The sequence below is a fragment of the Triturus cristatus genome, chromosome 7 (assembly GCF_964204655.1).
Source record: "Triturus cristatus chromosome 7, aTriCri1.1, whole genome shotgun sequence".
Taxonomy (NCBI): domain Eukaryota; kingdom Metazoa; phylum Chordata; class Amphibia; order Caudata; family Salamandridae; genus Triturus; species Triturus cristatus.
The window spans coordinates 1,872,241,607-1,872,269,470 of NC_140590.1; the positions used below are offsets into that span (position 1 = coordinate 1,872,241,607).

At 47.0% G+C, this 27,864-nt stretch overlaps 1 protein-coding gene across 3 annotated transcripts in view; it reads left to right on the forward strand.

Annotated features, from left to right (window-relative positions):
* The window catches only part of LOC146813554 (uncharacterized), a 185,981-nt gene extending 169,091 nt beyond the window's left edge, over positions 1–16,890 (forward strand). For all 3 annotated transcript variants that reach the window (XM_085620326.1, XM_085620327.1, XM_085620328.1), the window contains 2 exons: positions 2,683–2,781; positions 11,519–16,890. In XM_085620326.1, the coding sequence (XP_085476452.1) occupies positions 2,683–2,781; positions 11,519–11,994 (575 nt within the window). In that variant the 3' untranslated portion in view covers positions 11,995–16,890. The remainder of the gene's footprint in view (positions 1–2,682; positions 2,782–11,518) is intronic.
* The last annotated feature ends 10,974 nt before the right edge of the window (positions 16,891–27,864 follow it).

Genomic DNA, 27,864 nt, shown 5'->3' on the forward strand with positions numbered 1-27,864 from the left:
AAAGATTTCCTTGCTATTTTTATGTTTCGATGATATTTAGATAAGGATTGTTTATAGGTGTGTCTGTCCAGAGGGGTTTTACTGGTTCTCCAGCATCTCTCCAAGGCTTTACACCTGGATTTCTCCGCGCTAAGCTCCCCTGTAAACCAGGGGGCTGATTGTCGCTGTTTGGAGGGACGGAATTTTTTCTCGGGTATTAGGGAATCAAAAACCGAAGTTAGTCTGGTGGTAAAATTCTTCAGCCTTCCCGAGACATTTAAGTCTGCCAATGTAACTGCCTGTAGCTGTGTGTTGTAGGCAGCCTCGAAGGCTTCTAAGGATAGGTTGTTCCAAGGTCTGCGTAATTGAATTGAACAGGTTTCGGATCCCGGTAGTACGTTGGTATACTGCCGTCGAGTGGAGAAAAGGACCATGAAGTGGTCAGACCATGTTAAGGGGAGGGGGGGGGGAACCCAAATAAATGCCCAATATTGGTGAAGATTAGGTCTAAAGCGTGGCCTGCCCTATGCGTGGGGGCCATTGAAAGTAGGGAGAGCACAATTTGGTTTAGGCTATTTAAGAGGTTGCTCATCTCTGGGTGCACTAAATCTTCGCCGTGGAAATTGAAGTCCCCAAGCAAAATAAAATTGCTGGATGCTAGAGCTTGCAGGGCGATCAGCTCGACTAGTTCATTTGAAAAGTGGGTCCTGGGCCCCGTTCCAGCTGTCAGATGGTGATCTAGTGAGCTTAAAAAAGCCTAGTTTAGATGATTTTTAAAGGCTATTGTGATCCCCCCCCCCCCTGTTTCCCCTGTCTATCCAAGTGGATGAATTTATAACCATCAGGGATGGCGAGATTAATCTGGGGGTGGTTTGTGGGATTTAGCCAGGTTTCTGTAAAAAAACACAATTCTGGGGAATGTGAACTGATCATGTCCCAGATTTCGATGGGGTGCTTGGCTAGGGATCTAACATTGCAGAGGATTCATTTTGGGCTGAGTTGGCCTGAGTCCGACAGGTCAAACCCCTTTGGCCAGTCCAGAGTGTTTAGTTTGCAGTGAAAGAAACAAGTCTTGCATGCCACTGGTCCTTCAAGATTTGGAGGAAAAGCATTGGGGCAGTTAGACATGGTGGTGAACTGTGAGGCTTTTCCCGTTATAATATCCAGTAACGCCTTGGGGGGGTAAGTTATCCGGGTCAGGAGAGGAGTGGTACTTCTGATTTGGGCAGCCCTTCCTGGCTTATATATGTGTGTGTGTTACTTTTATGTACATTAATTGTGGTAAACACACACACACACACACACACATATATATATATATGTATATCTCTCTATATATATTTTTTTTTTTAAAGTACGCTCTGGGTCTCCGCACATGGGTGGGAATATTCAGTGCTTATGACTATTGATGAGTATCCCCCGGAAGAGAACGCTACAACACCAATCCCTTGTTCTATTCCCTGTTACCCATAGTTAACAAACTCATAGTCTGAGTGCATTATTTGTATTTTATGCCGCCCTCTGGGAGTCAAGAGGTCTGTACCTTAGTCGCCCATTGGGATGTCTTCCAAATGACCTTAAAATGTCAAACTACAACAACCGCCACACTCCTGATATTCAGTCCTGGGGCGTGAAGATGTGGCTTAACCTGAAAGCAGGTAAAAGTACATTAATGTTGCTCTGAGGTTAGAATGAAAGCACTCCTTGTAAGCCGCCTTCATCGCTGCTGTATCCCAACCATGTCCGTCAGTGAAGATTGATCACGTGTAGGCCGCGGCTGACTGGCTCCTGTAAATGATGTCCACCTGTGTCAGCAGACGGTGTTCCCTGCTGAATATGTTTGTCTCTACATCATACTTTTTTAATCTGATTATTTGGTTTTACAATTACATCATTTCGGGCATTAATTAATAGATCAATTTTCTGCATCCTAGACCTGCTGTCTTACAGTTAGACTTTGCAGTAAATTGTCTGGTACTTCATGAGACATTCTTTGTAATCCGTCTTGAATCATAAACCATACCTCAGTGTCCTGCTCTTGGTCTGGTGCTCTGCTGTGTTCCTTTGTAGCACACTCTTCACTGGTCCCAACTGCTGGTGGGCATCTTGGTCCCCCCATGGACTGCGCTCCTCTGGGAACCTAATCACGGAGGTTGGGCTGCATAGACACGTGTAATGACACCTGCTTAGTGATCGCCTTCCCTTTCCCACCTTTTGTGGTGTTTGTAAATATGCTTTTTTATCCTTATCCTCTTCGAAGAGGCCAAACGTTGTCCCGTGGGGGCCTGCGCCCTAGACCCCTTCCTCCTCTCTGTGTGTAGGGCGTTGCATCGGACGCTCTCCAGTGCATCGCTACAACTGGTTTCGATTAGCGCCTGGTCGATACATCTGTAGCCTGCTCTGCCCAGTAGGCAGCTATCTGGTATATACAATCCCTCCCTGTTTAAGGTCCGTTCGAGGCATGTTGTAATCATGTGGAAACAAATCAGTGTCAAAGTGCTTGTATCTGAGGCATGTTAGCGTGTTAGAACGAGCTATCCTATTGGTTCTCTTGGGGATCATGTATGGATCATGTATGTTGCATGGGAGGAATTGAGCTGGGGGTTAAGTATCTGCTTTTGTCATCCTCCCAAGCCACTCTCAGCTCTGCTCATTCCCACCTGGGTCTAGACTTCACACTGTATGTTTGATTTTGTATCACAGGACCCGACATGGTTTCATTTCCCATAAAAGACGAGGAAGAGGCCTACTGTATCGAGCAGCCCGGCAGCACGAACGGACAGAGCATCGCCAGCCCAACAGGTGAGCAAAACGTGAATCCAAAGAGTTACATGTAAGGGCCTCAGCTCTGTGGATGCAACAAAGAAATGCTTCTGTTTGTCCCGACTAAGCCTACTTCTTGAGTGAAACTTTGAGAACGTGTGCCCTTCAACCTCACTCTGGGATTGTGCTGAATATTCGATTTCTTCAATGTGCGCATAGAACCACTTCTGGACCCAGGGAGTCTTGCACTCGGATAAATGACAGCCAGACTTCAGCTATGCAGCCATGTTGAGTCTCGGATGGCCACAACGTGTCTTAAATTGAGCGGAGGTAAAACTTAACTCGTGCAGCTTCTAGCTTGAAAGATTCCATATAAGCCACTGTCAGTGATGACATCTTCCAGCTTTTGGAGTCTCCGTTTTCCGGCAAGTAACTGCTATTGGGCCTTTGCTAAAGGATCCTCATGCTGGATCTACAATGCGCGTGTGGCCCATTCGTTCTGCAGAAAGTATTTTTAAGCTTCTCAAAGTAAAACATTCACGTCGGCACTGCAATTACAGAAGTCTTAGATAATCCCGAATCTGAACCTGCCCCGTAAACGCGTTGCCTTTCTTCGAAGCGCGCAAACTAAGGAATCCAGCTAGTACGCAAGATAAACTATGGGAATCTATAAGGTAGACGCTAGAATGAGACTGAAATCTACACAAACTCGTACACAACTGAAGACCTGCTTCTTCACCTGGCCCTGGCTCGGCCCATGCAGCTCCTACTTTCCGCTCCAGGGTACCCTCCTGGTTGAGTTGTGTGCTGTACAAATACACATAACACAGCAACTGTTCCCGAGCTATAGAACAGCATCCCTATCTGTGGATCTCTTCAGCTGATATTGTCCAATTAGAATACCGCTGAAGCCCTCGCGTCTGGAAATTGGCTAAGATTGTCCTTTTCAGATGCGTTGACGTAACACGAACTACTCCGCTTGTCATGTAATGTGGGCAGAGTAAGAAGCAGCTGCAGATGATTACGTTAGTAGCATTCACTGCAAGGTCCCCAGAGATAATACGTATTGTTCTAGCTTGAAAAGTCAAAAAACATTCCCATATTGTGATACAACAGGTCAGTTCAGCTGTTAAGTCCAGACAAGAACCAGCCGCAACGCATGACATCAAGATCTTGACTTCAAGAGTCTGATATTCTTGCCTCTCTGATCAAACCATATGCCGGAACACTTCTCTGCTCACCCAATACACTGAGGGGCATATTAACGAGCCGCATTGCGTCACTATTGCACCACGCAACATGGTTGAAGAGCGACGCAAATTAAAAATGAGATTTATGAAGCCACTGAAGGCCGCCTTGTATGGCCTGGGTGTCTTCCTTAATCTCGAAACAGAATGCAATTGGAGAGACAGCATTGGGGAGTCCAAAAAGCTGCGTATCACCACGCCAAAAAGATCCAGTCAATCTACGCTCCATATGATCTTCAAGCATCGAAAGAGGTGAGAGACGACAGCCGCTCCGACCTCTCACGCTGCTGCCATCTTGTCTCAGACAGTCCATTGGCTGACTTCACTGTGAGTTATAGCACGCTGCCCTTTCACAATGAGAACATCCACAAACAAAGTAGTTCCCTTCAGTACCAGGTACGTCTATGGCAATAAGAGCTTTTTTGAGACCAAATATTTTTGCCCTTAGCCAGTGATTTATTTATATTGATGAGGGGCTGTCAGCTTCCCTAGCGATAAAGTTTTGCAAAGACCGTGAGAGAACAAAATAAGAATTGTCAAAAGGCTGGTGGCCAAAGACAGACCTATTTGGCTTTGCCAATGCTTGTTTGGTTTAAAATGTTACGTTTAAAGTTACATTTTCACTCAACTTTAATGTCACTTTAACCTTTGGTTTACTCACTGATTTTTTGTTCTTGATTTTTTTAAAGCACAGTAAAATATTACCACCATAACCAACTATGACGCCACTTTAACCTTTGTTTCTGTGAATTTCTAGGATTTGTTTTAACGTAAAGAAGTATTTTATTACCATGCTTAAGTAGGCCAGCCCAACCATGCACAGCCTTCGGGTGTGTGCAGCATGGGGTTGGCCGCAAGGCCTGGCCGTAGTGCACAGCCACCCCACCCCGCCGTGCACAGCCTGTGGCCAGGCCTTGCGCCTAACCCCCCTCAGGGGTCCACTCCCAAATTGGCTCCAGGAGAGTTCCACTGGGACCCCCACCTCAGGGTATGGGAGGGAGTGTGGGGGGATGAATGGTACCCCTGCCCTGTCACCTCATACCTTACTGTTCTTTCATTTTCTTGACACTGGGACCGAGCCCCGGTGTCCTCAAATGGTGGGAGCAACATTTTTCCTTCTGTTGCGGCCAGCCAGCGCTAGCAGGACTTGTGGGAGCGAGATGGCTGACAGGGAAAAAAAACACTAAGAGCAAGTAAATATTTGAAGTTGCATGATCGCGGGACTCTTGCAAGCTTCTTGCTCTCCCAACCATCCAGATATGTAATTATTTTTCACCTTAATTTCCCAAAAACGACTGAATGGATTTACACCAAATTACCAAAAGTGACTTTCTGACAATGATCCAGCTTCCTGCCCAAGTTTGATGCAATTCAGTTCAGCCAAATGCTTCATATATAACAGGGATCGGTCCCTTTCTCAAAGTTAGTTAGATCAGAACCCAACATTTCTAAACTTTATCCTAAACCACACCTCCATCTATCTGGAAACTCTAACGATGTTTTGGAGACAATCTTTGCTTCTAGCCTAGCTTTTTACTTTCTTTATTTGCACTATTTCTGAACAAGCACTCTGATGTCCCCCTTTGATTTTTCCAGGTTTTGTTGCATGGTTACCTTTGGTTCAAGTAGGTAATATCCCCTTCTGGACCCTGACCTATACCCTGGGTCTTTTAAAAAAAAAGATGCCCACTGTTCATTGTTTCTCTCTGATAGAGCACAAAATAAAAGTAAAAGGGTTTGAGCCAAGAACCATTGGAGGCTGTGCAGAGTGGCGAGCTCGCCGGGGTGCCGGTTGGTAATACCCTGAGGCAGGATACATTAGGTGACCAACCAGTCATTGTAATGCCCTGCCTGCAGTGGTTTCATGTGTGGTTCTCCAACCTAACCCACTTATTACACTATATGGTTGTACAAGGGGCAAAAATGGTCGATAATTGATAGAAAATGTCTACGACTTTTAACCGGGTCCATTGCGGAGGGCATGAGACCAGAGCTCAGACTTCAGTCAAAGAACTTTGGCCTCATACGGGTCTCGGTCAGACACTCTTCTGCATTCATTATTTTTAGGACAGGATATCGTGGTTGGCTATTTGGAGAAGTAGGGCGATGAAATAGGAGTAAACATAAGCGAGTACGCAAAACAACACTTACTCACTCTGTGTCCGCCAAGACTCTGGGACACAAAGCTCAGTAAGTGCAATACAAGGAGGTGCAACAGTCCTTGACTCGGCCCAGGGTCGGACATTCATGCATTGCGGCCTACATCAACCCCAGTTCCAGCAGTTAGATAAGCTTGGACAAATGCCAGGTTGGTTGACAGGTGCTGTAGTCTACCTGGAAGCAGAAAAACAGCACATCAATTTAAATATAAATATGTTTAAATATGTGCTTGGTGAATGACCTTATGAGATGCACGACCTCAAAGTTTTGGTTCAGGAAAGTTCAGGACACTGGCTTTGATATGCCACACCTGGCGTGAAATCAGAAGATTTCTTCAGACTCATAACCGTCACCAATTTACCCTCCTGAGGAATAACTTTAATATACCAGACTTATGTTTCGTGAAAACTCTTTATAAATGCTGCCTGTCCGGGATCTCTGGTCAAGAGGTACGCAAGAAGCTCCAGCTGGTGCAGAATTCTGCCGCTCGGCTCCTTTGCAAGGTCCCGAAGAGATCTTCTATCACTCCCTGTTTGCGGGACTTACATTGGCTGCGCATAGAGAGCCGTATTAAATTCAAGGCTCTTTGCGTCATGTTTAAAGTCAAACATGGTTCGGCACCACTATACCTGCGTTCTCGGGTCCATCCTTACGTCCCTTCGCGTGCGCTTAGATCTGCCTCTCAGGGCAACTACGTGATCCCCAGATTTAAGCTGGCGAGAATGGGAGGCCGCTCCTTTTCACACATGGCCCCTAAGCTTTGGAACTCTCTGCCCGTATCCCTAAAATATCAATCCATTTTTACACAGTTCCGTAGGGGCCTGAAATCTTGGCTCTTCGTGCAGTAGACATTCATTGCTTAAGCTAGCCTTTTTTGGTGGCGCCGGGAGACCCCATGGTGGGTAGCTGTGCGCCTTATAAGTTTATTTACAATTACAATTACAATCTCTGAACCTGGGTGACCTCGTTTTAGGTTCTAGAATGAAATCACTTGCAGAATTCAGCCTCCCTAAAAGTGCCTTTTTTAAGTACTAACACTTACTCACTTAATCCAGAACTCTTAACTCCAGCATTATGTCAGCCCACAGTCTTGAAACTGGGAGAGGCAGAAAACCTATCGTCTCTCCCGGGCTCATGCTCCAGACTCGTATAAACTAACGCTGATGATTCGATGGTCTGATAGAGGGTCAAAGCGGCTGAATTATTTATATCCTCAGTAGGAAGCTGGCTCTGCATATGATACTGCCACTGGATGGTAATACCCAACACAGAGTCCTGGGGTTCCCTAGAAGTGCACATGGCTCAGTGCAAACCCACTGTGCTCTATTAGTGGTAGTCTGGGCGGGCAGCCTCAGGCCTAACACAGAGCAGTGTAGGACATTTATTGCACAACAGTGACCAATAAGGGACACACGACTCAAGGATATCCAGACCAATTTTATAAAAATAAGATTTGCTCAAGTTTTATTTTAAGACCAAGATCTTCGCAGAAAGGTAAGTACGTTTTTCAGGAAAAATACTTTAGTCTTGTAAAAGTCGGCACTTGGTGCAATCTTTGACCAGATCAATGTCATCCTATGGAGGAAACCAACAATGCGGTTTCACAGGTAAGTACCCGACTTACAATTCCAGTCGTCAGGGGTTGAGATCAGCGGAGGGCAAGGTTCAGGTAAGCACAAAGTCACATACTTTGTGCTTACCTGAGGGGCTGCCCGGTGCAGAGGTCAAATTCGAAGATAGGCCCAATGCGTTTCAATGGAGACTGGGGGTGCTCGAAGCAACACTACTTTCAGGTAGGTAAATTGGTTGTAGGGGCCAAGCGTTGGGGGTTAAAGCATGCACAGGGGGCACAAGCAGCACCTAATAACACCACCAACGGAACAAGAGCGGGTCGGTGGAAGGTGCAAATTCAGCTTCGGCACACTATGCTTTTCAATAGAGAACCCGCTTCAGGCAAACCGGCTTCTGGCGTCGCAACAGAGGCTGCAGGATGGAGACCAATGACAGCAGAGGTAAGTAGAGATGTAGAGGGTTGTAGGGGCACTGTCGATTCAGTTCACCAAGGCCCAGGGGCTCTGGGTGCACGCATGCCTTTAGACTTCGTAGTCTTTTTACCGGAGCCGGTTGCGGTCAGGGGGAGCCTCTGCATTCAGGCTGCAGCCGTCGTTGTGGGTCAGACAGAGCAGGACTTGAGGTCAAGACTTTTGGGGAACCTGTTCTGAGTCAGTGGTCCACCTGGACATGGGCCTGGCATCGAGTGCTGAATGGGCAGCACTTGCAGATCCTGAGGGCACCGGAGTCCTTTGTGTAGGTTTCTTGGGGAAAGAGCCACTGTCCTCTGGAGTCTGTGGCCTTTGTCGAAGGCAGGCAGTCTTTCTCGGGTTCTGGAAGTTGCTGGCTGTAAGACAGGCAGCTTCTTCTTCATAGGGTCTTTGAAGCTGGAGACAGGCTGATACGGCTGGGGTCAAGTCAGTAGTCGTCTTTAGGCTTCGCTGCCTGGCATCATCTTCGTCCTTTTTCTTAGGTCGGCAGAGAAGTGGTTTCCAGATTTGAGCGGGCAACCTAAATACTCAATTTAGGGGTGTTTTAGAGGAGTAGCAAGTAGGGCCAATGGGCACCTTACCTTGGGTGACTACACCCTCTGTTATGGTTTTCCCACCCAAAATGGGTGCGTAAACCGGGGGCTGCCGTCTGCTGCTAGCAGTAGAGGCTGGAGTCGCATTACAACGGTGGCAGGACTTTGAATGTTCCCTTGTCGAGCACTGGCCCATCCTGGGGGAGGCGGTGTGACACGTCTGCCCAGGATGTGCATTGTTTCTGGTCCCAGAGAGCAGAGGCTCTCGACCCAGGGATCCAAAAACATGTCTGGTGATGGCAGGCTGCCTAAAGCCAGTCAGTGCCCCCAAACCAGAGTCAGTAGGTTTTCAGGGGGCACCTCCGAGGTGCCCCCTGAGTACATGTTACAATAAATCCGACACTGGCATCAGTGTTTTGTATCAGGAGAAGTAGTTTGGTACCAAACGCTCCTGTGTTCCGTGAAGCCATCATGGTGCTGGGGCACTCGAGCTGTCGAGTTTCCAGCCCATGTACTCTCCATGGCTTCCCTGGCACTTCATATCTGCTCCTGCAGACGTGCCCACATCTGTGATATTGTGCACCTTTGCCTTAGGGCTGGTAAGGCCTGCTAGAGCGGTGACTTACCTTTGTCTAAGGCATTGCTGGTTGGCCTGGCACACAGGCAGTGTGCCATGTCGAGGTTGTCATTTAGTCTGCACCAGCCAAGGATGCTGCATTGGCAGTCTGCATGCTCTAGGTGAGGACTCTTCAGTCCCAATACCCTTGGTACCCAGGTACCATTTACTAGGGACTTACAGGGGCCCTGGAGGGCCAATTGTGGAATAGTTTTTAGGGAAGAAGCACTGGTACAGGAGATCTAGTTGGCAGGGACCCTGTGCACTACAATCTAAAAATGTGGGGGCCAACCATGTTAAAAGAGGCACTTTCTCCCTTCCTCCAAGCAAATTTTGTCTCTTCTTCAAAGGTTTTGTTAAGTTATTACTCCTACTCAATGTAGATTCGGGTATCACCAGTAATTCCCAAACTGTGGGTCGCGAGTCGATTTTTGGGAGGTCGCCAAAGTCCATTAATAAAGATGCTTTTAAATTCTGTATTTTTCACCTCACGTTTGCTGTGCTTCAAAGACAGGTGTCAAGTGTCAAGTTAGGTCTGCTGGTTATTTTTTAACATGGAAGATGGAGTTTACAAACTCCTCTCTCTTTGCAGTCAGAGCAAGAAAGATAAAGTGAGTTATCTGACAATCCTGCTGGGGGGCAGCGATCGGGAAAGGAAAGCTGGAGAATGTTTGTTTCCTGACACACAACACACAGTAAACACCAGACAATGAACTCTTCACATTTAGCAGATAGGAAAGGAAAATGAAGCACACTGTGAGAAACAAAGGTTTTAATAGGACCAGAACAAGACACTTCACTTGGTGATGTACAAATAAGAAATATTTTCTGAAACCCGATTTCCACACATCACCATGTACGTGCAGGATGGTTTTATCCATAAACGTTTATGTCTGTGCAAAGTTACTGACCATTGCAAAGGAAATGTGCTGTCTGCAAAAAACATTGTGCTTCCACACCAGGCTTTATTACATAAAAACATTGCTCGGCACATATTTATGAAAGCTAGGTGGGTCGTAATAAAAGTGGGTTGTTGGGTTAAAAAGTTTGGAAAGCACTGCCCTGCACTGTATGATTATGTGTCACTGCATCGTCAGGTTGGAAATAGCGTAATGTAATGAAACATTACCCATGTTACACATGCCCTCAAGCTGATACTTCTCATATGTTTGCCAAATTTCCAAAACTGGAGGAAGTTTCGATCACCGGTCACTAAAACATCAGTGCGCTATTGAAATCTCAGATCAAGCCAGATCCTGCTACGACACTACTAGACGTTCGTGTCAATCACCTGTCTTTATATGCTCACCTACTGCTTGAAGGGGGCCATAAGCCCCGCCTTTTCAGGAGTGGTGGGCGAGTTAATGAATCTTATGAAATGCTTGGACAGATTGCTCTTGGTAGAGGCAGCTTATGCATCTCAGTAGAAATGGACACTGTTCACTTATTTTTGGTTAACATAGACTATCCAATGCTTTTGATGTGTTATTTTTCTTCACTTCTTTCTGCAAGTCTATCCCCAGTCTTGCCTGTTGCTAAATATATAAAAAAAAGATTCAGGCTCTGCATTTTGACCACCCCCAGTTCCTTATGCTCAGCATGTGCATGGAACATCTTCATGCAGAAAGCTAACAAGCATGTTTGAGTTCTTGGTATAATGTTGGGTGCTTCTTTGTACGGGTAAATGGGTCTGTGTGTGGGCTGTCTGCTTCTTGTTAGGTTTCATCTCAGTGAGGGTAGAGGATCCTATGTACTATCCTTTGCTTGCAGCCGGGTGGAATCTCATTGAAGTTAGGTGTGAATGCGTGATCTTCGGCTGATGGTCTGCATCATCATATGAGCCTAAACACCCCTCTGCTGTTCTTTGCTTGATGCTGGATGCCTTCTTAGAAAGTGTGGGTGCTCTTTTGTGTTTCCCTTTGCTTGATGCCAACGTTGTCACTGAAATTGATGCCAACATACAGAAGTGCACCTGTTTACTTGTTTTTGTCTGGTGTTGCATGCCATCTTAAAGGTGTTAGGCTTGTAAATGTTGTGTGATACTTGAGTGTGAGGTCAATTCCAAGCACGAGGCAAGTTAGGGCATTATATAGTTAATGGTTAGCCACCGATTACCATATTTATTTTGCACTTTTTAAGCTACTACATGTATCACTTTTTCACTTTTATATTTTACAGCAAACCTATCCGGCATATCAGTCAGAGGAGGTGTGACTAAAAAGAATACCTATACTTGTCGGGAGAAGAAGAGGGCCACTCACAAGTCCACCGTTGCACGACGTCCAGAAATCTACACAGGCGAGAAGCTCTTCCTCTGCGATATCTGTGATAAACGATTCTCTAAAAAGAGTTACCTTCTCCAGCATCAGAGATTGCACGGAGGTCCAAATTCTTTTCCTTGCATGGATTGTGGGAAGATCTTTTCTAAACCGTCAGATCTTCAGCGTCACGAGATTATCCACACAGGGGAGAAACCCTTTTCCTGCGCCGAGTGTGGGAAGAGCTTTACTCAAATGTCAGGCCTCAAACGCCACCAGAGACTCCACACTGGTGAGAATCCCTTTCCCTGTACCGAGTGTGGGAAGAGCTATACTTTCAGGTCAGACCTTCATCGTCACCAGCGCAGCCACACAGTCGAGAAACCCTTTCCCTGAGGTTAGCGAGAGAATAACTCTGCTCAACGGACAGACTTCCACGTCTTAAGAGAGCTCCCATGGGTATAAGCCATTTTCTTAAACCCCGTGAGAGAAGAAATGTGCTGTCCACCATACCATCCGTGGAGCCAAAGGCAGCATACATGCGGGAGGCCGGTTCTCCACTCTGAATGTGAAAAAATGACAGCTCTACGACATCTACACAGAACTCACGTTCAGAGTACAGTAGAAAAGGCAGTTTTAGGGAAGGCACCAACTTCAAACAGCAAGAAGGCCCACACAGAGGCAGGCAGTTTTCCTGCATTGTCTGAGAAGAACATTACTCAAAAGCAGTTGTCATGCAGTTCTCAAGGACCCAGGCAGAAGTGAAGCTCATTTTTGTTCTCACTTTATGCATGGATCATTGTGTGTGTGTTCGTTTGTGTGTGTGCCTGCATCTGTGTGTGTGCTTGTGTGTGTGTGAATGTACACTCAGCTCACCACTATTGTGGCTCTTTCAAGTTTGTTACTTTTCACATACTGATCAAAGGTGTGCTTTTTCTTAAAGAGAATATATAAGTGTGGGTGGAAGGTAGAGGGACGTTTGACTCTTTGCACACATTTATAGCCAAAAATCACTAGATTTCTGCCCGGTGGTATTCGCAGCCGTACCTAGCAGGCTTAACTCCATTTTCTCTTGTGTGACTGTATGTTGAGACTTTAGCACTCCTGGGAAGAGCTCTTACTGTCTATACTGAAGTGTGAGAGTTCTGGTGCAATGTGTTGTTTACCGCCTCACATAGTTATGTTTACCCACACACTTAGGGGCATATTTACAAGATAATGGCACAGCGCAGTGCTGCAAGCCATCTTTCTGTGCCGAGCTGCGCCGTTAGAAAAGTGCAAGGATGCGTCGTATTTACAATAATACGATGCATCTCTGAGCTTTCTTCTGCGCTGAAGCACAGTAGGCTGTCTAGTGCCAACGCCATGGTGCAAGGGTGCCTGAGTTGTAGGAATGAGTGTTTTTGTGCAGGAGGGGACACCTTCCTGCACAAAAGCAATCATTCATGCATTTTCCTCCTTCTATCCTTCTATGCATGCTGCAGAATGCAGCACACATAGAAAGTGGAAAGAATGAGGAGAAATAAAGGTATTTCTTTTTGTTGTGCCACTTTTAGGCCTCCCCTGGGGTGGCGTAAGAATCTGACGCATTACTAGGTTTCCGAAACCTTGTAAATCTGGGAATGTGTCACAATCCATGGGTGTTGTGTGGAAACACCCACAGCCACACCCATGGAACGTCCCTTTAACACTCAGTAATGCATGAAAGGGGCCCATACTTACAAGGCCATGAAATGTCACGCAGGGTGGCGTTGCTTGGTTTGGTAAATATGGCTCAGAATTGTGCGCCACTGTAGCGTTCAAAAAAAGTGGTGGTCCGTGGCGCAAGGAGCTTGTAAATATGGCCTGCTACCTAGCCCTGCTAAGAAGAGAAGAGCAGGTAATGACCCTTTATAACCAGAATATAATCTGGAAGGACGCGTTCTCCATCTGGCCTGTGTACCAGCTGCAAACAGAAAGCAGAGCCTTGTGCATTGCTGCCTTGAAGTGAGTGAAGCTGGAATTGCACCCGCACTATAAACACACCTCTGGGTGCACAGAACCTGGAACACTGGGGTTGGCAGGTGAAAAATAATCTATACAGGAGTTCATTAAAAAGAATTGTAAAATAATTAATGTGAGCCTTCTGCACAGCAGTATTTAGCAATGACAAATATCCCAAATAAAATTAAAAAACAGAACAGTGTGCTTCATGAAAACAAAAGGTCAGTAAGACACACATACGCTAAAAGAATGGGGGGACAATTAATTGTAAAGGTTATGGTAAACTAGCTCTAACTGCAAGAACTCATCCTCTGCCATTCATTCCTAGACAGCCAAAGTGTCTTACCAGCCTGATATTGTATTTGTTTTCTACAAAACAACGCTTCTGAAACCTGTGTACGGCCGTTATGGAATAATGGGTCTACTTGTGCATCGCAGAGCTGAGAGGAACAACTGTACACAACAGACATGGAGACCCAGATTGTCCCATGCAGCCAGGTCAACTTGCAGCAGAGACCTGAACAAGTGTCCCAGATATCCTCCAGTGTCCTAAACCCAGGCCGCTCTTCCTTGGATGTCAACAATTCTTGATTCTAGTTGTTACCGCACAGCTTAAGGACTTCTCACTACTCGGGGCGACAGGGCTAACATCATTCTGGACCCAGGCCTCACCACCGCTCTGAAACTGTGGTAGTGGCTTCGCTTGCTGATGCACTGGCAGCAAGTGATGGAGGGAATGTGCCCCCCCACCTTTCTGGTTCTTTGGCAGTGTTCATCACACTTTACTTTGACCTATCTCTCGCTACACTTAGGCCTGAGGCTATTCAGGGGTTTAGTTCCTTCCTGAGGGCCACACATGAAGAGTCATAATTGCCCCTTCTGCAGGTGAAGATAAAGACACTGTGCGTCCTTCTGCAGGTGAACATGAACACACTGTGCGTCCTTCCATAGGTGAAGATGAACACACTGTGCATCCGTCTGCAGGTGAAGATAAACACACTGTGCGTCCTTCTGCAGGTGAAGATAAAGACACTGTGCGTCCTTCTGCAGGTGAAGATAAAGACACTGTGCGTCCTTCTGCAGGTGAACATGAACACACTGTGCGTCCTTCCATAGGTGAAGATGAACACACTGTGCGTGCTGCCATAGGTGAAGATGAACACACTGTGCGTCCTGCAGATGAAGATAAACACACTGTGCGTCCTTCTGCAGGTGTAGATAAAGACACTGTGCATCCTTCTGCAGGTGAAGATGAACACACTGTGCGTCCTTCTGCAGGTGAAGATGAACACACTGTGCGTCCTTCTGCAGGTGAAGATAAAGACACTGTGCGTCCTTCCATAGGTGAAGATAAACACACTGTGTCCTTCCATAGGTGAAGATGAACACATTGTGTGTCCTTCCATAGGTGAAGATGAAGATGAACACACTGTGTGTCCTTCCATAGGTGAAGATGAACAAACTGTGTGTCCTTCCATAGGTGAAGATGAACAAACTGTGTGTCCTTCCATAGGTGAAGATGAACAAACTGTGTGTCCTTCCATAGGTGAAGTTGAACACACTGTATGTCCTGCCATAGGTGAAGATGAACACATTGTGTGTCCTTCCATAGGTGAAGATGAACACACTGTGCGTCCTTCCATAGGTGAAGATGAACAAACTGTGTGTCCTTCCATAGGTGAAGATGAAGATGAACACACTGTGTGTCCTTCCATAGGTGAAGATACACACATTGTGTGTCCGTCCATAGGTGAAGATGAACACACTGTGCGTCCTTCCATAGGTGAAGATGAACACACTGCGTACTTCTGCAGGTGAAGATGAACACACTGTGCGTCCTTCCATAGGTGAAGATGAACACACTGTGCGTCCTTCCATAGGTGAAGTTGAACACACTGTATGTCCTGCCATAGGTGAAGATGAACACACTGTGCGTCCTTCCATAGGTGAAGATGAACACACTGTGCGTCCTGCCATAGGTGAAGATGAACACACTGCATACTTCTACAGGTGAAGATACAGACACTGTGCATTCTTCTGCAGGTGAAGATGAACGCGCTTTGCATCATTCTACATGTAAAGGACTCTTCGGTCATGAAGACCTAGGGTGACACAGTGGACTCCTTCTGTTTTCACTCAGGTGCTGTTTGACTTCATGGCAATAAGTACGGACGGAAATGGGCTTAAGTAGTTCAGGTTTGTTGTCTGTTTTGTAAAACCGTGGGCCACATCTAAAAGAAAATGACGTAGAGCAGCACCGCAAGCCATTTAGCTGCACCGTGCTGCGCCAGTTCCAAAGCACAGGGATACGTCATATTAACAACAATACGACACATCCCTGTGCTTGCCCCTGCGCTGGCGCACAATTAGCTACAATGCTCCAGCACAGGCGTCATTGCGTTATTTTTGCAAGGGTGCCTGCGCTGTGTGGATGAGGGGAACACCTTCCTGCACAAAAACAATAATTCATAGCATTTTCCTCTTTCTATGTGCGCTGCAGAATGCAGCACGCATAGAAAGAGGAAATAATGAGGAGTATTTGTCCTTGTTGTGCCATTCCTATGCCTGGGGAGGCGTAGGATTCGGACGCATTCCCAGTTTACAAAATGTTGTCGTTCTGGGATGTGTCAAGTTCCACGGATGCAGACTGATGCGTGAAAGGGCCCATACTTGCAAGGCCATGAAATGTCATGCGTGGTGACTTTACATGGCCTTATAGATATGGGCCAGCACACTGTGCCGCCGGTGTGCCAAGAAAGGTGAAGCACAAGCGGCATAGTGGGTTTGTAAATAGGCCCCCCATGTCCATCTGCTGGGAACATTTGACAGATCTCAAAAATGATAGCCAAGAGACGGAAAATGGGTACATAATATGACATTTTAGTGTTACCAACCCTGACACACGGGTGTATGTCCCAGCTGTAGTGGGCACTCCGTGGCGTGTTCCCTGTTTAAATGCATGCAGCTGCACATGTGGTCTGCAAGGACAGTGGAGGACACGGGCAGCAGGAGCCCGGCATGAGGTAAGTACCGCTAAAAGTGATGAAAACGGAGCACCGTGATTCAAAGTATTCGGTACAGTGTCGGAGTCTCAGTGCCATGAGGCGGGGCTACTTACTCACATTTGCCATTGTAATAGCCAGCCAGGAACATAAAATGAAAAAAATACTATGATCTGTGAATGTCTTACTTAGCGTGTACTTGTTATCCTTTTTGAGTCTGTTACATCCATGTTATTACTCATTGTTAATTCTAATTAGTTCCTTTTTGGTGGAATTTTGTGACCAATAAAATATTTTTTAACAAGAACATTTCTGTACCACTCGCATCACATGGAAACAGGCATGTGTTGAACACCCACTTTGCCTCAAATGTCAGCTTTGCCATTGTAGAAACAGCACCCACTCTGCCTCAAATGTCAGCTTTGCCACTGTAGAAACAGCACCCACTTTGCCTCAAATGTCAGCTTTGCCATTGTAGAAACAGCACCCACTCTGCCTCAAATGTCAGCTTTGCCACTGTAGAAACAGCACCCACTCTGCCTCAAATGTCAGCTTTGCCACTGTAGAAACAGCACCCGCTTTGCCTCAAATGTCAGCTTTGCCATTGTAGAAACAGCACCCACTCTGCCTCAAATGTCAGCTTTGCCACTGTAGAAACAGCACCCGCTTTGCCTCAAATGTCAGCTTTGCCATTGTAGAAACAGCACCCACTCTGCCTCAAATGTCAGCTTTGCCACTGTAGAAACAGCACCCGCTTTGCCTCAAATGTCAGCTTTGCCATTGTAGAAACAGCACCCACTTTGCCTCAAATGTCAGCTTTGCCATTGTAGAAACAGCACCCACTTTGCCTCAAATGTCAGCTTTGCCATTGTAGAAACAGCACCCGCTTTGCCTCAAATGTCAGCTTTGCCCTTGTAGAAACAGCACCCACTCTGCCTCAAATGTCAGCTTTGCCACTGTAGAAACAGCACCCACTCTGCCTCAAATGTCAGCTTTGCCATTGTAGAAACAGCACCCGCTCTGCCTCAAATGTCAGCTTTGCCCCTTGCTGTGTTGTTGCCCCCATTTTGTGCTAGATTTCTTTGCTTTTTTTTTGCTCTGTGTCCTGGGACTTGGCAAGCCAGCCCCCTGTGCATGTGCTCTGACCTCTGTCTCATTGGCTAAATCCCTGATTGGCACGTTTGACTTAGCTATGAGTCCCTAGTATATGGCGTCCCATGTACCCAGGGATTGTGGGTTTAATGCCCCTATTGGACTTCAGTACTTATGGGCCACCACTAAAGTGACAAGTTAAAACATGTCTCCTGGCATGCCACTATAGCCTGATGGTGGAGTTTTAAAACTGCAATTTCGGCCAGTCAAACTAAACCTTTTGACAGAATTAAACCTTCCTTTTTATTACTTATTAGTCAGGACTAAGGTAGGCCTTAAACGCCCATGGGGCAGGGAGCATGGTATTTAAAAGGTAGAAATGTGTGTTTAATGTCTTACATGCCCTAGTAGTGAAAAACCACCAAAGTGGTTTTTCACTACGGCAAGGCTGGCTCTCCCATAGGCTAACACTGTTTTACAATATTACATATAATTAGTGATAAATTTAGTTTAATTAACAGCCTGCAATGTTTCAAGGTCTCATTTTAATAGTCACTTAAAATGCAATTTAATTTTAAAGTAGGATTTTATATTATTATGAAGGAACATACACTTCTAGAAGGTTATCTGTTTTCTGCCCAAAACCAAAATGATTTCCTGCCTGTGTCCAGTTGTCACCTAACTCCTGATGGCTTCCCTCGCGTGAGATGTGGATTGGTCCCAGACAGTGGACAAAGGGCTTTGGGCGTGGGTAGGTGTCTTTCTTTCTTGAGCAGGATGGCCTTGAGTCTGACCCAAACCCTTTCCTGAGCTTCAAATCGTGCCTACACCGTCACCGGCAGATGTGGCTACCACCTCAGCCTGCCCCTTCCTTTGTCTCTGTAGTCAGCCAGGCACCAGTCCCAATGGGAGGGCTGCCTCTCAGATAAGGTTTTGTGTGACCACGGAGGAGGGGTCGCTCATTTCCCTGGCAACACCTCTAAGGCAGGCACAGGCTCTTGCCACCGGGAAAGAAAGGTTCCGCCATGTCATATTTAGAGAGGGGCACTAGGGGATTGTTTAGAGTAGGACAGAGTGGTACTGCTGCATGAGTGGGTTGGGTCACCCCTTGGAACAGTTTCCCTATTGGTTAGGGAAGGGCAGGAGTCACCCCCATACACAGGCTGGTGCCAATTATAAATGTCGCACCCCTGGGCACCCTCTTCAGAACACTCCTGGAACTATGGAAGACAGAAGAAAGACTACACCTGCTATTGAGACCTGTGAGGAAAACCCTAAGGGCCAGACCTGCTCGCAGTTTAACGCAGGACAAAGAAGTGGACTCCGTGGGTCAGTTGGCTAAATGCAAAGGCTACAGGGACACAAAAGCTACAAAAAGCCCACTTACATGGAAGAGCCCAGCTGACCAGTTCCAACTGGACCTGATCATGGCCCTGCTGGTGGCTTCTGTTGAAGTGAGTGTTGACCCCCAAGTGCTGTCTCTGAGGTCCTGGAACCCTTGGTTGGGGTCAGAGCGTACTCCTCCTGCCTAAACCTAGATACATGGGACTTAGAATCTGTTGGCTAACGTTTCGCCAGGAGAACTGCCAAGCGACCTGGACCAGCCTGCCAGCCAATCCGCTGAGGGTTTTCTCACTTCACTGCAACTCTCACTACCTTTTTCTACACATCAGCAAATCCATTTAATTTCAACAGGCCTGATGCTGACCACCATCTGATGACGTTGAGCCCTCTTCGGCTAGAGCCTGCAGACTTGTTCCACTGAGGAAATCAGAGTCTAAGTCCGAAGGTAGAAATCTTTACTGGACTCAATGCCAAGCACCATCTGATTGACGTCAGTATCTTCCTGGGTGCGAACTCCAGACTTTTCCCACTCAGGGATTTTCTCACTTTTGCCGTCTGCTTCACCAAGACCTCGTACTTAGCAGCTCGTTGTCGACTAGCCCGTCTTCGGATCTACCCTTGCCGCGCTGGAGACTCTCCTTTCCCTGAAATTTTCTAAGTGTGAAGGTAACTTTCTGACTAGGACCAAACCAACCTGTGTACCCGGCCAGCACTCCAACTCGGTTGACCTTAAACCATACCCATGCACCGGTCTAATGCAACCAGTCGACCTTTAGTCGGCGCTTTGCGCTCTTTGCAGCATTTTGGTTTTTAACTTTAAAAAATCGTATTTCAGGTTTGTCTTATTGGATCATTTTGGTATCATTTTGTACATTAAAATATTTTCTATTTTTATAAAATGGAGTGGAATTTCTATTGTTATGTTTTCTACTTTTTAACTTTTTTGGTACCACTGAATGTTTTAAACAGTTTCTTAAGTAAAGTTAGCCAGTCTGCTCTGTGCCATAGCTACCAAGGGTTGAGCTCCGATTTAAGCTACTGAAACTTTTTCTGGGCCCAACGGTAACTCTGCCGTTATTATTTGTGATGAACTACCATTCAGCCCAACTAAGAATCCACTTTCTCATAATTGTAAACAAGGGTTAGCCCGAGTGTTGAACTCTCATGCATGACGACATAAAAGGAAGCAACAGAAAGCAGAAATGGATGATGGAAAGAGGTGAATGGAATCCCTTCAAAGTAACCAGTGTCCCTCCACCAGCTGAATCTACTGTCTGGAGTACGGTGTCATTTTAGTCAGTAGTAGTGAACCATTTTTGGAAGGTTGGCGCAGGTGTGATTGAAGGATTTTGGTTGTAAGAGATTAAATGGATTCTTAAAAGGGTCAGTCATTCCAAAGGAATGTGGGGTAAGCGGTATATCTCCCCAACAGTTTGGGTTAGTCAATCAATCAATCAGACATTATTTGTATAGCGTGGCTTATCACGCCTGGGGGTATCCAGGCACTGAGGTCCCAAGGGCCGTAGTCAAAGAGCCAGGTCTTGAGCCCCTTCCTGAAGTCAGCGAGTGAAGGTGAAGGGGGTCTTTCCAGAACTTTGCGGCGAGGTAGGAGAAGGAACAACTTCCACTGAAGTTCAGACGGATGCGGAGGACATGTGAAAGGGAGGCGGAGCAGAGTTGTCCGGTGGGTTGGTGGAAGGTCAGGTGGTGGTTGATGTAGGTGGGTCCGATGTTGTTGAGGGCTTTCAGGCAAGGGTTAGCAGCTTTAACTGGCATCTCTTCTTTTCGGGGACCAACTGGAGACTTCTGAGGTGAGGGGGTGATTTCATTTGAGAAAGTTGAAGGATGAGTCTGGCTGTGGTGTTCTGTACAGTCTGGAGTCATTTGAGGCGCTGGGTGCTCGTTGCGGTGTAGAGTGAATTTCTGTAGTCAGCTGGTGACAAGTGATTGTGTGACTGTTTTCTGGGTGTTGACGGGGATCCAGCTGAAGAAATTTTGGAGCATGTGGAGGGTGTGGAAGCAGGAGGAGGATACTGCCTTTACCTGTCGCTTCATGATGAGTTGGCCTTCTCAAATTATACAGAGGTTGCGGGCGTGGTCAGTGGGGGTAGGCATGTGTCCGAGTTTGGTGGGCCACCATATGTTGTTCCATGGTGATGTGTTCTCGAAGATAATCACTTCCATGTTGTCCGTGTTCAGCTTCACGCAGTTAGACCTCATCCGGTGATGTTGGTCATGGTGTTCCAGAAGTTGGATCTGGTGGTGGCGGGTTCTTCCGTGAGCGAGAGGATGAGTTAGGTTTTCGGCGTATGAGATGATGTTGAGTCCATGGGTGTGGACAATATCAGCCAACGGACTCATGTAGGTGTTTGAAGAGGGTGGGGCTGAGGGAGGAGCCTTGGGGGACACCGCAGATGATGCTCCTGGGTTCGCAGGTGAAGGATGGTAGGCGGATTCTTTTAGTGCGTCACGCGAGGAAGGAGGTGAGCCACTTGAGGTCATTAACCTGGATGCCGATGTGGTGGAGTCTGGCGATGAGAGTGTGGTGGAATATGGTGTCAAAGGCTTCTGAGAGGTCGAGTAGGATCAGGGCTGCTGTCTCCCCTCAGTCGACATTGGGATCTGATGTCAATGGTTGCATCGATCAGGGCGGTCTCAATACTGTGGTCGGAGCTGGATTGGGAGATGTTGAACAGTTCGTTTTCTTCCAGGTGTTTGGTGAGCTGGCGATTGATGGCTTTCTCCAAGAGCTTTGCGGGGAAGGGGAGCAGTGAGATGGGGCAATAATGCTTGAGTTCGCTGGGGTCAGCGCAGGATTTCTTCAGGAGCGGTTTCACATCTGCATGCTTCCATACATCGGGAATGGTAGCCGTGGTGATGGATGTATTGGGGATGTTGGTGAGAGCACTGCCAATTTGCCTCTGTCCCAGGTTGAAGATGTGATGGGGCAGGGGTATGTCGGTGCTCCGGAGTGATTCCGGTTCATGATGGCTGTGGTGGCCAGCGCAGTGAGCGATTACCAATCAGTGAACAGGTGGCTGTGAGTGGCGTGAGTGGGTGTCAGGAGGTGACTGAGGTCGGTTGGTTGAGGATCGAAGTTGTTGTAGATTTCTGATATCTTGTTTTGGAAGTAGTCCGCCAGAGTGTCGCAGATGGCCTGGGAAGGGTGGATCGTATTCTCGGTGGCAGATGGGCAGGAAAACTCCCTGGCGATGCTGTAGAGTTCCTTTGTGTAATTGGCGCTTGTCTCGATGCAGGTGTTAGGGCATCTTTCTTGGGCTCCCTGAGGCGGTGGTGGTATTCGGTAAGGGCTGACTTGAAGGCGATGAGATCTGTGGGGTTCCTGCTGGAGCACCATTGTCTCCATTTGTGCTTGAGGGGCCAGAGTTTGTGCGTGAACCAGCCGGCGTGCTATCATCTGTATGAACCCCCTGCTGAAAGCAGTGAAAACAGCAGTTGTAAGCGCTACATTAAAAGAGAACATTAATTCACAGAACATGGTGTCTATTTGCAGGAGCAAATATCCGCCGGAGTGCAAATACGACTCTGCGTCAGCTGGAAGTTGCCTATTTTCAGATTTCTAATTTCTAGGAGGTATTTACAAGAGAGAGAAATAATCGAGGAAAGTGAAGCATGAAGGCTCACCCAAGACTTTCCTTGTATGAGCAGGAAGTGCTCGTGTTAGGCAATCTGTTCTCGTTATTTAAGCTGCTGAAAACAAGTGGGTCCAACCCTGATGAAGTTCCCTCAGAGCAGGTTTCAGTGGCTGAGCCACAGAGAAGGTGTTCCTCATTGCTGCACCCCTCCTCAGTTCCTGTAGCCAGATGGAGGCAGAGCTACAGCCCCTCGGCTGCCCTGGCAGCATGACGCCCTCGGATGTCATCAGGGCAGAAGGTTAGCGCCCTCGTTCTTCATCACTACTCTTTGGACGCTAAACTCTTTCCTCATCGTCTGGATGTGAAGAGTAATGGGGGCTGGCAGTCTGGAAATCTATTACAGGACCGGAGGCTTCGGATTATGCTTCTCTTTCTTTTATTTGCTACTCACAGCAGCCAATGAAAAACTTTTGTATGCAAATAAAACTACATTTCCCATGATGCTTGTCAATACATCACATCCTGTATAGCCCTTATAAGAGCCACCGTATCCTGTTCCCACTCCTCTTTCTTTGCTGCTCACGCAGGAAGTTAAGTGTTTTGATCATTATTATTGAATTTCCTCATTTATTGTTTCTATGCTAATCCAGCGTGCGCCGCTATTTATTACTTAAATGCGCTACTCGCGCTTTGTTTTTCAAGTTGATTGTTCACCTTGCCTTTCCCTATGACTTTACAGCGGCTCGTCGCCTGAGGGGGCTCCCGCTGGGACCGGGGCATTCTATTCAGCCCTTAACCAACTCCCACTTTCAGGACAGGACTCCCGCTGGGAGCCGGTGAACCCCGCTGCACTCCGCAGCATGTGAATTCATTCTTGCCTTTCAGGACAGGACTCCAGCTGGGAGCCGGTGATCCCCGCTGCGCTCGGCAGCGTGCAAATTAATTCTTGCCTTTCAGGACTAGACTCCCTCCGGGAGCCGGTGATCCCCGCTGCGCTCGGCAGCGTGTGAATTCATTCTTGCCTTTCAGGACTAGACTCCCTCCGGGAGCCGGTGATCCCCGCTGCGCTCGGCAGCGTGTGAATTCATTCTTGCCTTTCAGGACAGGACTCCTGCTGGGAGCCGGTGATCCCCGCTGCACTCGGCTGCGTGTGAATTCATTCTTACCTTTCAGGACAGGACTCCCACTGGGAGCCGGGGATCCCCGCTGCGCTCGGCAGCGTATGAATTCATTCTTGCCTTTCAGGACTAGACTCCATCCGGGAGCCGGTGATCCCCGCTGCGCTCGGCAGCGTGTGAATTCATTCTTGCCTTTCAGGACAGGACTCCCGCTGGGAGCCGGTGATCCCCGCTGCGCTCGGCAGCGTGTGAATTCATTCTTGCCTTTCAGGACTAGACTCCCTCCGGGAGCCGGTGATCCCCGCTCCGCTCGGCAGCGTGTGAATTCATTCTTGCCTTTTAGGACTAGACTCCCTCCGGGAGCCGGTCATCCCCCCTGATATCGCGCTGCTTTTTACAGCAATTATACAATGATTATATGCAGTGAGGCTCCCCTGCTTAGCTGGACGCGCCCAGAGCCTAATTATCCCAGATTCCGACGGATAGTCCAATTGGGCTACTTTTCGTTAGGATTTGGGCTGCTTTTTCTACAGCGCGTAATTGTAATTATTGTTTTTTTCTCCGGCCTAATTGAGGTCGAACACCCCGATATGGTTGTTGTTGCCCATTCGGGCATCATGCTTGCAGGCATTACGTTTAGTTTCATGGCTCCACTGCTTGTGGTTTATGTGTGCGCGATAGCGCTAAGTACTTCAGGCCAGGCACCACATGAAGACGCTCCCGCAGGAGCGGATATGTAAAATGTCATTGCACTGATTTGACCCGGTTGGGCACAAAATCAAGACGCTCTCTCGAGCGGAGATACCGCGCTGTTGCTGGCAGCGTTCCCAACAAGTCACTGTGAGGTAGTGGTTCAGGTATATGACTCTGATTCCAAAGCTTATGTGTTCAAATTTGGTCTTTCACTGATGTATTTTAATAATGTTGTTTTCTGGGGTAAACTTTTAGGCATTTTACTATGACTCATTGTGGACTAGTGGTTGAGGTCCCTAACTCTCACTCTGAAGTATGAGTTCAGATCTCTGGTAAATGTCAGAAAATATTATCTTCTGCTGCGCGGCTTCGCGCTTACCCGCCACAGGCTTTCCCTAGTTGCCGAGTGCGGGATGGAGCCGATCACGCTTCGAAGTGCGTAACCCAATTGGGATATATGTATATATTTGGACGTTTGAGCTACGCGCATCACATGCGTCCCCTGTTTGCTCCGAGGCTCATAATGCCTCGTACCTTACATGGAGCAGTTTTTTCCTGTTACGCCTTCCAGGCTGCAACAATAGGCTGGCCCTCGGAGTGAGCACACGCTCCTGATATTTATATATGGCTCTTACGCCTTTGTGGGCTGAAACAACGTGGACTACAGCTTTGCTGAGGAGCTAGGTACATCATTTTTCATTTTCGTGTGCATAGGGTTGGCTCCCCCTCTACTCCTCCGTGATTACGTGCTTTGCACTACAATATTACATGTAGACACCCTTAAGCATTGCATGGATGAGATATAAGGAGGATGTGATTTATTCTAAAGAGCGCAGAAAAGCCCCCTAGAAGAACTTTGTTGACGCTCAGGATGTCCCGATCCTAGAGTAGGTCAACAGGGCCTCAGACATTACAGTCTTTAGCACTGTGTAGCGAGCCTTGTTTGCCACCCATCATTATTATTAACTGACATGAAACCCCTGGGCATGGATTTCCCCTTCTTCATTCACCCGACAGACATCGGTGCACGCGCGCACAATTGGGGTGCTGCGGCCAGATATTACGGTGGTGGGGTCGCCTGACGTAGACGCCACCCTTCTTCTTTTCTTCTTAGTTGAGAAGGTTTTTTCACCGGATCTGGCAGGGATACCAGGACAAACCCTTTGTCATAGCAAGACCTTTAGCCCTGAGCGACGCCATCTGCGCCATCTCTTCCGAGAGACGCAAATCCTTTCCTGAGCATGGACAACTTTGGCGAAGTGGCGGCAACAGAATCTGACCCTTTGCGAAAGGTACCTCTTGGGGGCAGATTTGTTACACACGTATCTATGGGGACATTTTTTACTTTCTTGGTCACATCCTCTGGTATGATGAGGATTTTTCACGATGCCGGTCCTTTACGGGCCATTTAGTGATTTCTACTAAGGTTTATCAACTCCCTTTCCAACATTTCACCATCTTTCCGTCCCTCCGTTGTTTTTTCCTGCTGTTCCACTGGCGGAACAGATAGTTGGAGTCTTTGGTCTTTCCCTTTCGGACTCACCTCCATTTCCTAGTGCTTCACCAACTGACCTATGAACGCCCTGTTCCACGTCGGTCGGTGGGACTGACCAATGCTTTCCTCCATTCATTCCAATTTTTCGGAGAACGGGTTCCAATATCACATCAATTTAGCGGAGGCGATCTTAGCATCTCCCTGATGGAAGTCGCCATCTTGGTCTCCAGTACTCCTTGAGACGGGATACGATTTGCACAGAGTGCTCTGTGCCTATCTGCGATTCTCCAGGGTCTTCATGCAAAAGCGCCTGGTAGTCTAAAGGGGCGATTATTTTCAATGGCATAGAGGTTTTTTCTGGCACTAATGAAATTGGCCGGGTTTCAGACACGCTGTAGGTGTTCATTTCACTAACATGGGTCCTTCCAATTACACACGGTACTCTTCAGCATGATAAGGCTGGGTTCGTTGGTAAGTATATGGTGAGTGGTTTCTGTGGGGGCTGTTTTTTCCCCACAGTGTGAATGTTTTCTCAGAGCTACTGTCTTAGGGATTGGCGTACCGTTCGGTTCGCAACGGCTGTCCGGCTGTTTTTTCTGCAGGTTATCCTTGGATAGTGGATAAACCAGTGGGTTTGCGTCGGTATTCTGTTAGTTGTTTAAAGATGTTAGGGTAGTGAACCCTCCCAAATCAAAATATTCCCCTCTGTAGCATGTTTCTATAGTTCTTTACTTATTTCATAAACCGACTATAATATGTTGACAGCAATTATCGTCCAATCTATGTTTCTAAACTTATCTACCTATCTGTGTTTCTACGACGAGACAGCCCTGGATTTTTACAGGTACAGAATCTTCTCCAGAGGGAGTTTCATTTAGTATTAATGTCAGTGCTACAATTTGTGAAGAACTGTTACATATTATATTTTCCAGTTACTGCAAATTATGTGGGTTACTTGCCTTAAGGCCTACGAAGGATGTTCACTTTGATTGGTGATCACATTACATAAGTTTTAAACCTGTGTCTGCGGTTTATAGCCAGGAGGTTAAGTCAGCTGATAGCGGCCGGTATTCGTACGCAATGTTTGGTGGCGCCTTCTGTTAGTGGTGCCATGACATCTCAATGTTTATGATGATTTCTAGTGTTCCAGACTGTTAGGTTATCTTTGGTACTATCGTGTCATGCTGCCTCGTGCAGGTTCCACGTTCCATGTTCCATGGAACGTGGAGCAGGCAAAGAGTGGTTCAGACTGTTCCTGGACGTGAAGCTGACCGGTTATATTTCCAATTGCTACTTTCTACAATAAAGACCATTCTTCTCAACTATGATCTGGGAGCATTACTTAACACAGACATCTTGAGATTATGCTGATTGGTTTCTCAGTCTACACTTCAACAGTTCTTTATAAACCGGTGGGTGATATAGTTGTAGTTGTGTTTTGATAAGCATTAAACTAGCATAATCCGAAGCCTCCGGTCCTGTAATAGAATACAAAATTAGCTAGCATTCGCGCCAAGAATTTTCAATTCTATTCAGGACACGGAGGCGAGGATTATCCCACCCGGTGTTATTACAATGTTGGTAATAATTACCCACCCGCATGTTCTTGATATTCTGTATACGCAGAAGTTACGGGTTTTCCCTGTCTCATTCCTTTCAGGTTCTGAGAAAGACGACGGAGCAGAAGTACTTCTGGTTCAGAAGACGTGAACTTTCCAGTTTGGCTATGGTTCCATGTTGGAGGACGATTGTTGGAGCTCATGTTTCCTATTTTGGACTGAAATTTTTAATGTTTTTGACCATTGAGGTTCGAGCAAAGAAAGAGGAGTAGGAACAGGATACGGTGGCTCTTATAGGGCTATACAGGATGTGATGTATTGACAAGCATCATGGGAAATGTAGTTTTATTTGCACACAAAACGTTTTTTATTGGCTGCTGTGAG